The sequence below is a fragment of the Pygocentrus nattereri genome, chromosome 23 (assembly GCF_015220715.1).
Source record: "Pygocentrus nattereri isolate fPygNat1 chromosome 23, fPygNat1.pri, whole genome shotgun sequence".
NCBI lineage: Eukaryota > Metazoa > Chordata > Actinopteri > Characiformes > Serrasalmidae > Pygocentrus > Pygocentrus nattereri.
In genome coordinates this window covers 17,461,117-17,473,843 of record NC_051233.1, presented here as the reverse complement: position 1 = coordinate 17,473,843, position 12,727 = coordinate 17,461,117, and the positions used below count along the sequence as shown (strand labels likewise).

The 12,727-nt window shown below is 39.1% G+C and overlaps 1 protein-coding gene across 1 annotated transcript; it reads right to left on the bottom strand.

Moving 5' to 3' along the window:
* Window positions 1–357: 357 nt before the first annotated feature.
* On the bottom strand, window positions 358–10,880 carry LOC119262240 (myosin heavy chain, fast skeletal muscle-like). Its single transcript, XM_037533375.1, has 39 exons — window positions 10,674–10,880; window positions 10,439–10,582; window positions 10,143–10,299; window positions 10,013–10,040; window positions 9,817–9,925; window positions 9,486–9,578; window positions 9,276–9,339; window positions 9,098–9,196; window positions 8,905–9,008; window positions 8,688–8,826; window positions 8,456–8,574; window positions 8,214–8,363; window positions 7,954–8,124; window positions 7,555–7,855; window positions 7,399–7,463; window positions 7,189–7,276; window positions 6,993–7,110; window positions 6,786–6,909; window positions 6,556–6,692; window positions 6,130–6,385; window positions 5,766–6,008; window positions 5,492–5,668; window positions 5,263–5,408; window positions 5,005–5,095; window positions 4,509–4,898; window positions 4,271–4,397; window positions 3,986–4,104; window positions 3,703–3,899; window positions 3,423–3,606; window positions 3,166–3,331; window positions 2,805–2,929; window positions 2,385–2,693; window positions 1,880–2,083; window positions 1,668–1,793; window positions 1,278–1,448; window positions 1,023–1,127; window positions 839–934; window positions 597–728; window positions 358–464 (listed from the first exon to the last, which is right to left on the bottom strand). The coding sequence occupies exons 1-39, from the start codon at window positions 10,878–10,880 to the stop codon at window positions 450–452; spliced, it is 5,796 nt and encodes a 1,931-aa protein (XP_037389272.1). The 3' UTR covers window positions 358–449.
* Window positions 10,881–12,727: the final 1,847 nt, after the last annotated feature.

Sequence of the window (12,727 nt, the reverse complement as noted above, 5' to 3'; positions counted from 1 at the left end):
AAATGAAAATGAGAAATGAGTCATCTTACTGATTTGAATATATAAAAAACCTGCAAATTGACAGACAAGTATAGTTGTTGAAGATAATAATTTAGTTTAAATTGAATATAATAATTTAGTTTCAGATAACATTTAGTACTATTTCATATGATTGTACATGAATGTTTGTATAGGACAGTCTCAACAAATTGAGTTATGTATATTACTACAAGCTTTATGTAAGGGCACTTTAGTCATGGAACAATGCATTTGTCTAAAAAAAAAAAAAAAAAAACCAAGAAGCTCACTTTAGCCTAGATACTCAATTGGTATATGCTGTGGTTTTCTATATGAATGACTCAGACACACAGGTTGATGCTGCTATATACAGGTTTATTTAACAGAAATTGAACAAAAGACTGGTGCTGCTACGTAGTCATATTGTATAACCACAGCAGAATCAAGCTGATTTACTCTTCTTTGGCCTGGGGAAGAGAGAAAGCATTTGTTAACTCAAATGTTTTGCTTCTTATGAAGCAACATATATTTGATAAGTATGTGTTGGATAATTAAATATTTCTGTGTGCTTCGATGAGTGAATTGTTTTCTTTACTGACCTTTCCAGAATCACGGCTCTTGGCTCTGAGCTTGTTGACCTGAGACTCAGCAATGTCAGCTCGCTCCTCAGCCTCCTCCAGGTCATGCTGCACCTTCCTGAGCTTGGACAGGTGGGCATTGGCTTGTTCCTCCTGAATGTGCAATTATGGAATGTTTGCAATGTTATTGTGGTATTTTTTAAGGTGGTGCTCTAAATAGTTTATCAAAGCCATTATGTCCTGTTCTAATATGTTTGACTCACCGCTTCCTCAGCTTGTCTCTTGTAAGCTTTGACCTTCAGCTGCAGCTTGTCAACCAGATCCTGTAGCCTGTTGACATTCTTCTTGTCCTCCTCAGTCTACAAATCACATAATTATTTTATTTAGTTTATAGTTTTGGTGTAAACATTACTTTCATGTTTTGAAATGGACGGAATTTGTACATACTTGGTAGGTGAGTTCCTTCACTCTTCTTTCATATTTGCGGACACCCTTAACAGCATCAGCTCCCCTTCTCTGTTCACCCTCAACTTCAGCCTCCAGCTCACGAACCTGGAAGTGTTCATACATGAAAAAATCTTTAAAGTGTGTATAGTGAAACTAACATCAGTGGCAATGATTCCAATGGAAATGACCCCCTCTTTGAAGTTCAGATACTGTAGCCAAGTGTTCAGTAAACTTTAGCTTCTGAGTATGACTTACCCTGGACTCCAATTTCTGGAGTTGTTTCTTTCCTCCTTTCATGGCCAGATTCTCAGCCTCATCCAGGCGGTGCTGCAGGTCCTTGACTGTGACCTCAAGGTTCTTCTTCATCCTCTCCAGGTGAGCGCTGGTGTCCTGCTCCTTTTTGAGCTCTTCTGCCATCATGGCAGCCTGAGAAATCAAATAAATTTTTGAGATCTAGGTTTTGGAGTACTTCATAAAACTAATACAACTGAAGACTAATTAACCTTTTAAAATCCCAGGCTTGTTACATACTAAGGTTTATTATTCAGTAACTACAGGCCTTCAATGCAGCCTGGCTGAGATATTCTTAGGTGATAGGTGTGTGCATTAAAACTTTTTGAAGGGTTAATTAAGTCAAGCACTCACATCAGTGATTGCTTTCTTGGCCTTCTCCTCTGCATTTCTTGCTTCCTGCACAGTGTCGTCAACCTCACTTTGAACTTGAACAAGGTCAGCCTCAAGCTTCTTCTTGGTGTTCAGCAGACTTGTGTTCTGTGAGAAATAATGTAAGAAATTACTAATGATCTAGATTAGATATGTTCATTTCTTAGTTTTATAAAAAGCCACAGTTTTAGTACCTGGGAGTGCAGCAGTCCAACACGCTCACTGGCATCCACCAGTTCTTGCTCGGCCACCTTGCGACCTCTCTCTGTCTGCTCCAGAGCAGCTCTGAGCTCTTCAATCTCTGCCAACATCAGAGTGTTCCTGCGCTCCACCATGGCCACCTGTTCCTTCATGTCTTCTTGTCCTCTCAGAGCATCATCAAGATGCAGTTGGGCATCCTATGTATCAGAAAACAGTAGAATTTGCAATGTTTATCAACATATTGCATTGAGCTCTACTGAAAACACCATTCACATGTATGAATTGACTGTGGAAGCATACTGTCAACTAAAACTACACTGTGACAAATCACCAAAAAATAGCATATCTGTTATCATAGTGCATAGGACATTGCATTTCAGTCATGGGCCATGATAGTTTCTTGAAACCTATGTATTAAAGTTAATGTGGACAGTCAGCAAATTATATAAGGCTCATCAGACAAAGGTTCTGTGAACTGTGACTGAAAAGGGCTTTTACCTTGAGTTGTCCCTGCACATTCCTCAGTTGTTTCTGAGCCTCGGCAGCCTGCCTATTGGCATGGCTCAGCTGAATCTCCATCTCATTGAGATCTCCCTCCATCTTCTTCTTAATCCTCAGAGCATCATTCCTGCTCCTGACCTCAGAGTCCAGAGTGCTTTGCATGGACTCAGTTACCCTCTGGCTGTTCCTCTTGATCTGCTCAATTTCCTCATCTTTCTCTGCAAGCTTCCTGTCAATCTCACTCTTGACCTGGTTGAGCTCAAGCTGGACACGAAGAATCTTGGACTCCTCATGTTCTAGAGTACCCTGTAAGAGAGTAATGATCAGTTTTCATAGATAAAATGAAGAATCATTTTTACAAAAATGTTAACATAAGAAAAGCAGATTAAACATCAGAATCTTATTATTCTATTTTACCTCAGCCTCTTCCAGGGCAGTCTGAATCTCTGCCTTCTCAGTCTCTACTGCCTTCTTGGCCTTCTCCAGCTCATGAATGCTCTTTCCAGTCTCACCAATCTGTTCAGTCAGGTCTGAGATCTCCTCTGCAACAATAGCAAATCATAGTGTAGTTTGAAATAAACATGAATATATTTCTAACAAAATGTTTCTAGTTTCTACTACATCCTTTTTTTAAAATTATTAATAAATATCACAGGAGCATCCGCTGGGATAGGCTCCAGTTCCCCCTGCGACCCAGAAGGATAATCGTTTTAGAAAATATATATATGTGTATGTGTATGTGTGTGTGTGTGTGTGTCACAGGAGCACTGGAACATACGTTGCAGATTCTTGTTTTCTCTCTTGAGGGTCTCCAGTTGGTCAAGAGCTTCCTCGTAAGAGTTCTTCATCTTGAAGAGTTCAGTGCTGAGAGCACGAGCCTCCTTCTGGGCTCCCTCCAGCTCTGCCTGGCCTTCCTCATACTTCTGCTTCCATTCTGCCAGCACCTTTAGTAGATATGCGATCCTCATTTCATAAAGGCTATTGTTCAAGCAATATGAGTAGACTATGTGTCACTAAATTACTCAGACAGTTTACCTTGTCAAAGTTCCTCTGCTTCTTGTCAAGGTTGGAAGCCAAGGCATTGGCTCTTTCCACATCAATCATGAGGTCCTCTACCTCACCCTGGAGTCTCTGCTTGGTCTTTTCCAAAGAGGCACACTTGGAGTTCACAGCCTCAATTTGCTCCTCAGCCTCCTGCAGACGCTGTGCCAGCTTCTTCCTGTTAAAAATTACATTTCATTTCAGACTCGACTTTGTATTCATTTTAATGTTGTGAATATCTAGTGTCAATCACGATAGCCTCCTTTGCCCCTACTTTGCCTCCTCAAGCTCCTCAGTGCGCTGGATGGCATCAGTTTCATATTTAGACCTCCACTGTGCAACCTCACTGTTGGCCTTTGACATTGAACGTTGAAGCTCAGCCTTAGCTTCCTGCTCCTCTTCAAACTGCTCCCTGAGGAGGTCACAGTCATGACGAGCAGACTGCAATCCATGGGCCAAGGCGTTCTTTGCCTGTGAAGCACAAAAGGCAATGTTTCTTTGAGCCATTAATTAATTTGAGATCTGCTTCATGAGGTACTATTTGATGACATTGTTACCTTAACTTCTTCTTCAATCTGTCTCTTCAGTTCATCAATTTGTTGAGTGAAAGCTTGTTTGCCTCTGGTCAGCTGAGAAATCAAAGACTCCTTCTCTTCTAGCTGGCGTCCAAACTCACCTGCGGAGCATTGAAAATATGTGATGTTCAGTTATCTCCATAAAAACTATAAACATTATATGTTACTTAGTAATCTGGGTATAAAGAACTTCAAAATGAGTGACTATGGCAGGTATGGCAATAAATGCTAATGTATTATGACGTGTATCACTGAAAGCTCAGTTACCATTTTCAGTCTGGAGCCTGGCCTTCTGAGCACTGAGGTCATTAATTTGGCGCAGATTCTCATCATTTTTGGTCTTGATTTCACTTAGTTGATCCTCAAGGGTTCTGCACATTTTCTCAAGATTTGCCTGTCAATTAAAAAATGATTACTGTTTTAATGCCACTCTCGGAATATACTAACCATGTGTGTTTTTTAATGTTATTCATTTATTTTGTGTTTTTCAGTGCTCAACACAGACCTTGGCTTTAGCAACAGCCTCCATGTTGCTGGAGAGATCATCAATCTCCATTTTATATTCACTCTTTTCTTTCTCAAGCTTCTGCTTGACACGCTGGAGGTTGTCGATTTGTTCTCCAAGCTCAGCAACGCTGTCTGCCTGCTTCTTGCGCAGGGCAGCAGCAGTCGCTTCATGCTGCAGGGTGGCCTCTTCAAGATCGCGACGCAGCTTCTGGAACTCAGCCTCACGCTTCTTGTTCATCTCAATCTGAGCAGCAGTTGCTCCTCCAGCCTCCTCAAGCCTCTCACTGATCTCCTCGAGTTCTCTGGAGAGATCAGCTCTCTGCTTCTCAACCTTGGCACGAGCAGCACGCTCAGCCTCAATCTCTTCCTCTAGCTCCTCAATACGGGCCTATAAAGCAACCCACAAATGTTATTTATTAGACTACAATTGTTATAAATTGTTAATAAAAAAATCTCTCCCAGTTGTCATTATCACAAAAAGAATGTATTATTACCTGAAGTTCCTTGATCTTCTTCTGAAGCTGAGCACCCAGAGATTGCTCATCCTCAATCTTGCTAAGAAACTGGCTAATTTCAAAGTCTTTCCTGAGAGAATTTAACAGAAACATTGTTATACAATGCATACAAATATTTTAATGATAAGTAAGAAAAATGAAAATTATTTAAATACGTAATGTATTAAGCATTTAAGTAATTTTAAATACATTTTGATAACCAGGATGGAGTTGTTTATAATTTGCGTTTTGAATTACTTTTTTAACTTCTCGTCAGATTGCTGTTTGTCATTCTCCAGGTCCATGATGGATTCTTGAGCCAGTTTCAGGTCACCCTCAAGCTTTCTCTTGGCTCTCTCCAGGTCCATACGGAGCTTCTTTTCTTGCTCAAGAGAGCCCTCCAGCTGTACAAACACAGCATTTGCTTAGCATTAAACAGAATTAACGTGTGAGTAGTCCAGTTTGATGACTGTGTCATGTAACTCACATCATCCACTTGTTGCTCAAGCTTAGTTTTAGACTTTGTCAGAGTGTTGACTTTGTCCTCCTCTGCCTGGAGATCATCAAGAGTTTGCTGGTGTGCCTCTTGGAGGGCTTTCTTCTCCTTTGTGAGTTTAGCAATGCTCTCATCTTGAGCTGCCATCTCCTCTGTGAGGTTCTTGACCTACAATTTTTGAATTAATGCATTGTTAGAAAATGATTTAAAGTGAAATCAGATTTGAGAACGGTTAATTCTTTGCCATCTAGTAAACAGTACTGACTTTGTTTTCAGTGGCATGTTTCTCCTTCTCCACTTTAGCCAAGGTAAGCTCCAGGTCATCAATGTCCTTCTTGAGCTCAGAGCACTCGTCCTCCAGTTTCCTCTTTTTGGCAGTCAGCTCAGCATTGATTTCTTCTTCATCCTCCAATCTCTCAGTTGTTTCTTTGAGTTTAGCTTCAAGCTGAATTTTGCTCTTTATCAGACCCTCACATCTCTCCTCAGCATCTGAAAGATTTTCAGCTTCCTATTTACAGCAAAATAATTAGTGAAAAAGAAATGGTTAGCTACAGAGCAGATTCAAAACTTTAATAATCATGCTTGGACAATTTATAGTTTTATTAGGTCTTTTAGAAAAAAATATTTACAGATGCCACTTGAAGTTGCAGGTCATTCTTCTCTTGAAGCAGAGACACCATCTTCTCCTCAAGCTCCTTCTTTTTGGCCTCAGCTTTGGCCAAGTCTTCCTTGCATTTTGTAAAGTCTTCTTTCATGGTGGCCAGCTCCTTCTCAGTTTCAGCACTCTTCAGGAGAGGCTTTATCTTGTAGTACACCTTCATCCATGGCCAGTGTTTGACATTCATGAATGAGCGGATGTTGTACTGGATGGTATAAATGGACTCCCTGGGTAATAAAAAAAAACACTTCATTCTGCCACTGTTCTACTGACTGTTGAAGGTAGAGTCCACCATGGGAAACCGCATGTATTGTGTTAGAACTTCTACTGACATTCAGTTAACTTTCAGATTTTCTGTTAAATGTGTAAAAAGATCACAGGTGTCTTTTTAAAATACCTCCTCTCCATCATCTTAACAAACTCTCTTCTCATGAGGTAACCACGGCAAACAGCCTGAGTCATTGTGACCAGAGCAGCCAGTTTCTCATCTCGCATCTCTTCAAGAGTACCCAGCAGGCCAGCTTTGAAGAACACCTGAATTGAAGAGAAAGGAATTACTACCCTAAATGCCCTACTGGATATTGTATGCAAGGTCTTTTAACTTTTTTTTTACAGGTGAGTATTCACCTTAGTGTGTCCAAATCTATACTGGTCATGGTCGATATCAATGGATCCTAGAAGCTTCTCACAGGCCTTCTTGTTGTCAATAAACTGACCCTCTGGGATGACACTAGCATTCAGCACTTTGTATCTGTAAAAAATCAGGTTTTAACTCATTTTTATGAGAAATGAAAGCAACAGCCGTACAGTTTTTTTTTCACATATTTTTTTTACCTTTGTTTGAAGTCCCCATAGAGGATTCTGCTGGGGAAACCTTTTCTGCAAATTCTGATACCCTCCAGCACACCGTTACATCTCAGCTGATGGATAACCAGGAAGTTCTCCATGAGACCTATACAAAACAATTTCAGTAAATATTCATATGAAATGAAACATCCCTCTTAGTTCAGCTTTAAGTGATGATGTTTACCTGGAGTTTTAGACTCGTTAGGAATCAGGCAGCGCACAAAGTGGGGATGAGTGCTCCTCAAGTTGGTCATAAGCTTGCCCAAGTTCTCCTGTAGAGTGAATACATTATTGGCATTCATTTTCTCATTGGTTAAGATAGTGCACATCTGCTCCAATGGCAATTGCATATTAATAGAACTGCTTTTTGTGATGACCTGTAACTATAACGTACCCTAAACTGTGAGGAGACAGTCTGCATTGAACCACCCTTCTTCTTGCCTCCCTTCTTGCCAGTCTCTGAAAAAATGAGTACACAAAGTAATGCGCATAATTTTTTATCAGGCAACTAATATTTTAGTGAGTATTCTTATGAATAAAATGAAATTACCTTCAACAACAGGTGGGTAGAGGGTAGCCAGCAGTTTAACTGAAGACTTCTGGTACAGCTGCACGACAGACTCGTTCAGTGGGTCCTTGTTCTTGTCCAGCCAGCCAGCGATGTTGTAGTCCACAGTACCAGCATAATGAACCAGAGAAAAGTGAGCTTCAGCTTTGCCTTTGGCAGGCTTGGGCTTCTGGAAAGCATTGCACTTTCCAAGATGCTGATCGTAGAGCTTGTTCTTGAAGCTGGTGTCTGTTGCCTTGGGGAACATGCACTCTTCTTCAAGGATGGAGAAGATACCCATGGGCTGTTTGCAGACAAAATGTCATTGAAGAAAATGCATTTGCTTGAATGGAAATCAGATGTAGTTTCACCTGTAAGAATGAATGTATATGTTCTACTTACTTTCTCAATGAGCTCAATGCAAGCAGCCAAGTCCATGCCGAAGTCAATGAACTCCCAAACGATACCCTCCTTTTTGTATTCTTCTTGCTCCAGGACAAACATGTGGTGGTTGAAGAATTGCTGCAGCTTCTCATTGGTGAAGTTGATGCACAGCTGCTCCATGCTGTTGAACTAGAAAGAAATAAAATAAAACTGAGTCAATGGTCAACCTCATTTCATCAAGTTTTCTTAGTGATTAGATTAGCAAAAATATTACATACATCAAAGATTTCAAATCCAGCGATGTCCAGCACACCAATGAAGAACTGTCTAGCTTGTTTTGTGTCCAGCATCTGGTTGATACGTACGACCATCCACAAGAACATTCTCTCATAGATGGATTTGGCTAAGGCACTCACGGCATTGTACACCTAAAAGAAGAGTAAATGTAAAATGTAATTTATTTTAGTAATGTATAACAGAATTTAAGACGTTATCCAATTGTAGCAAATGTGAATATTACCTGTGGCACAGTCTGGCCCTTTGTCACAAACTCATTTCCGACCTTTACTCTAGGGTAGCATAAAGCCTTCAGCATATCAGCTGAGTTTAAGCCCAGAAGATAGGCAACTTTATCAGCCTCTGTTAAAAGCAGCAAAATTACACACAGTAAGTACCTGTGTTCAGCTGATCACAATAACAAAGGCATTCATATGTTTTTAACAAAAAAAAAAAATGCAGAATTACAGCCTCACCTTCTGTGCCATCTGGCTCAGCTTGCTCCTCACGCTGCTTCTGCTTGAACTTCATGTTACCATGATGGAGAACAGCTCCAGTAAATTTATAAATGCTCATCTTCTCCTCATTACTGAAGCCCAGAATGTCAATAGCCGTCTAAACCACGAAGATCAACATTAGCATCAAATTAAGTACAAATTTAGGAATTCTCATTTCAGTTCAAGAGCCTCTTACATCTGTGGCAACCAGCTCCTCCTTGTCATCAATGCTTGCCACTGTGATCTGACCCTGACTGCACATGGGGAAGTCATAGGGATTGGTGGTGATAAGAGTCATTTCTGTGAAACAAGAAATGCATTTTAAGCTGAGTCACAGAGAGGTTGGGCCAAAAAATGGGAAAACGATAACATTCTGAAAATGTTCTTACCGATCAGCTCAGGCTTATGGTTGGTCATCATCTGGTAGAAGATGTGGTAGCCTCTCTCATCTGAAAGCTGGAATGTTACTCTAGACTTCTCCAGCAGATCTGTTTAGAAAATGTGCTCATGTTACCATCTTATTATCAAAATACAACATGAATTCCAAAAATAAATCCTTATACTTACAAGTTTCAATGTCAGCACTAGCCAGTTTGCCACTTGTGCCGAAGTGAATTCTAATGAATTTACCCTTTTTAAAAGAAAATAAATGTTTTTAGCATCACCAAAGAATCTATACTAAAAATGTCTAAATACTTTTTCAGTTTGCAATAAGTACATTTTAGGTAGTGATTTAATTAAATCAAATCTCTTCAAACCCAATAGAACTGAACTTACAAAACGAGAGGAGTTGTCATTTCTCACAGTCTTGGCATTACCATAGGCCTCAAGCAGAGGGTTGGCAGCAATGATCTGGTCCTCAAGAGATCCCTAGAACCCAAAAACTTAATTATAAGCCAGTGCTTTGGAGGTTTTTATTCAGGTAGAAGACTTGAAACTTTTTCTTAGATATGTTTTTATTATGTCAGTAATGTTCTTTTACTGAAGTAAGTCAGGATATTATAAACGGTTAATATTTTTGTCCCAAGCAAAATTGTGTCTACCTTGATACGAACTTTACTGGAATATATTTGGCAATATAAAAAATAAAAAGCAGCTCAGTTTATACCTGCATTTTGCCAGCAGTCTCCTTTTTCTTCTCACCCTGCACTGCAACGGTGGCAAAGTACTGGATGACACGTTTAGTGTTCACAGTCTTTCCAGCACCAGATTCTCCACTGGTTTACGTGAGATGATAAACAGATTAGTATTGCTCAAAAACAAAACTGCTGCTCACGTAATTGTAAATTTTCATAGATACTTACGTAATCAGGACAGACTGGTTCTCCCTGTCTGTTAGATAAAAATATAGTAATGTGTCACATTCCATATATGTAGAATTTGTTTTCTTTTCAGAGCTATCTTGATCAGAACTTATGGTATGTTATATCTTACCAGTAAGCATGAACTGATAGGCATTGTCAGAGACAGAGAAGATGTGGGGTGGGGCCTCCATGCGTTTTTTGCCTCTGTAGGCAGCCACCACTTCTGCATCATACACTGGGAGCCACTTGTAGGGATTCACAGTAGCGCAGAACAATCCAGAGTAGGTCTGAAGCAGATGTGAATTCACATTGTTAATAGTTATAAGAAATTGTCATCACAGGATTTCTTCACTTTGAAGCACTGTCATATAAAAATCAGCTGTTTTGTCCCTGGCCTGTGAAGTCATGCTGTTTGTTATAACTTACATAGATCATCCATGCTGCATAACGCTCTTTGAGGTTATATAGCACAGAGGCTTCATTGAGATGGGTCATCATGGCCATGTCCTCAATCTTGTCAAACTTTGGAGGATTCATGGGGCTGACGTCATCCTCCTTAACTGTTCTCTCCTGTTAGAGAATGATATGGTATATGTTTAGTTTAGACAGAAATTAGGAGATCTAACGTCAGAATAAGTTACATTACGGTATTAATTCTCACCTCCTTGGTAGTGAGCACTTCAACAGTGACTTTGCCACCATCTCTGCTCTTGATTGTAGCCTTAAGGTACAGCTCTTTTTGATCAGCTACATAGCAAGCAGTCTTTGCATCAAAAGGCCTGCTTTGAGCCTCAATTCTCTCCTTCTCAGGCTTACGGAGGTAAATGGCAGCTTTGCCATAAACGGCCATCTCTGCGTCCGTACTCATGGTGGCAGCTTACTGAACAGAAGAGGATTCAAAAATTACACTTAACCTGACAACTTCATTACATTCTAAAATGTACATTCCTGTGACGAGCCTTTACTTTAAGTGCATGTGTATGTCAAAAGCAAATGATGAACTGCAAAATGCATCAGATCTTTTTTTTTTTGTTCTTGATATCATGTGAATTTTACATGCACTGCATTTTAAATAATTCAAATACTATATTAACTTAGTGTTAAACTACAGTTATTCTGTATTCTAGACTTGAGTCTCAAAGTATTCCTCTAATTACTTCATCATGTATTCGTTAATCTCCTCAGTATTACAAACATTGCATTGCATATCTACACTGACAGAAAAAAGGTGCAAGTTTTTCCAAGTACAAACAATGTAAATGTACCCTCAGCAGTCTCACAATTAAATGTGTACATTAAGTAAATTTTAAAGGTACACCTTTATTCACTTTCCCGAAGAAAAATGCAAATTTCTGCTGTTTGGTTATGTTTATAGAAATAAAATAAAACATGAAGCCAAGCGTCAAAATAGGGTGCAGGCTACACTGGAACATGGAACATGTTCCCTAAATAAAGGTACTGAAGGTGCACCCTTTACCCCTCATAAAATCTATTATAGATTATCTTATTCCTAAAAGTAAAAACTGGAAACACTAAGACATTTCACTCATGCTCTGAATATAACCTAATTAATATTAATAAAAGAAACCAAATATATCTTACGTTTGTTTCCTGCCTGAGACCAGATGAAATTTCCACAGCCCTTGAAATGAATGAAGTTCATACAGTTACTCTAAGTTTGCATTTATTATCCAAATAAACAAGCCCTGAAAGATTTCAGTGACAGGCAGTACAGACACTTACCACAGACTGGAACTTCTCAGGTCTCCTCTGCAGCCCTTGCAGCTGCTCTCACCCTTATATTGTGGACACTGTGCTCACTAAGCAAAATCCATTAAAGGCAAGCTCAGACTTCATGATTTATTTTAAAGTCTCAGCCATTCACAGTCACAAACTTTTCTTACATTTCTAGTTAAATTAACATATTTGTATTTATTCTGTTCATTGTGATCTGTATGTAATTTAATTAAAGTCTATGTGTGTGGTATCTGTACAGAAAATAACAAAAACAGTTATTGCTTTGACATCTTTGAATATTATTAGTAATGTTGATGTATTTTTAAGGCATTATTAATTCAATTAACTTAATTCTTAATGCAATTCATTAATGCAAAGTTAAACACATTTTTTGTCACTAAAATGGTGCTACATGTGGATAAATGTAATGTTAACTAATTATAATCATTTAAAGCCTATTAATAACTCTCATGTCTCCTACATGCTTCCATAGAAGCCTGTGGTTCCTTTTTTGGATGCAGATGCATGTGGAGTTTCATGGCTACATTCCAAAGTCAAAAGAAGTGACAGATTCCTTGCTAGGCATGTAGGCATTTTACTCACAGAGGTTGCATCTTACAGAATTGTAACATTTAATTTCTAATAATGACTGATTTTACTTTTGAGCACTCAAGGATTTATTTTATTTTAATAAAGATATTTTTTCATCATTTTTTTCCATCTAAACCTTTAATGTTCGCAGACTTGCCAGTGGGAATTTACTGGACCATATTATGTTGGTTTTTTAAATAGTTACTGAATAATATGTTTTAGAATGTGGGCATGTAAAGAAGCTTAAGGGACAAGAACTTAAGCTGGGATTCCCATTCATAGGCTTCAGAACTTCTGGAAACTCCCTTTAAAATCTCCCTGTTCAGATGGTTTAATGGTTCCTCCTGCAATGGCCTATTAGGCCATTGATTAATTGGATTATTTTTC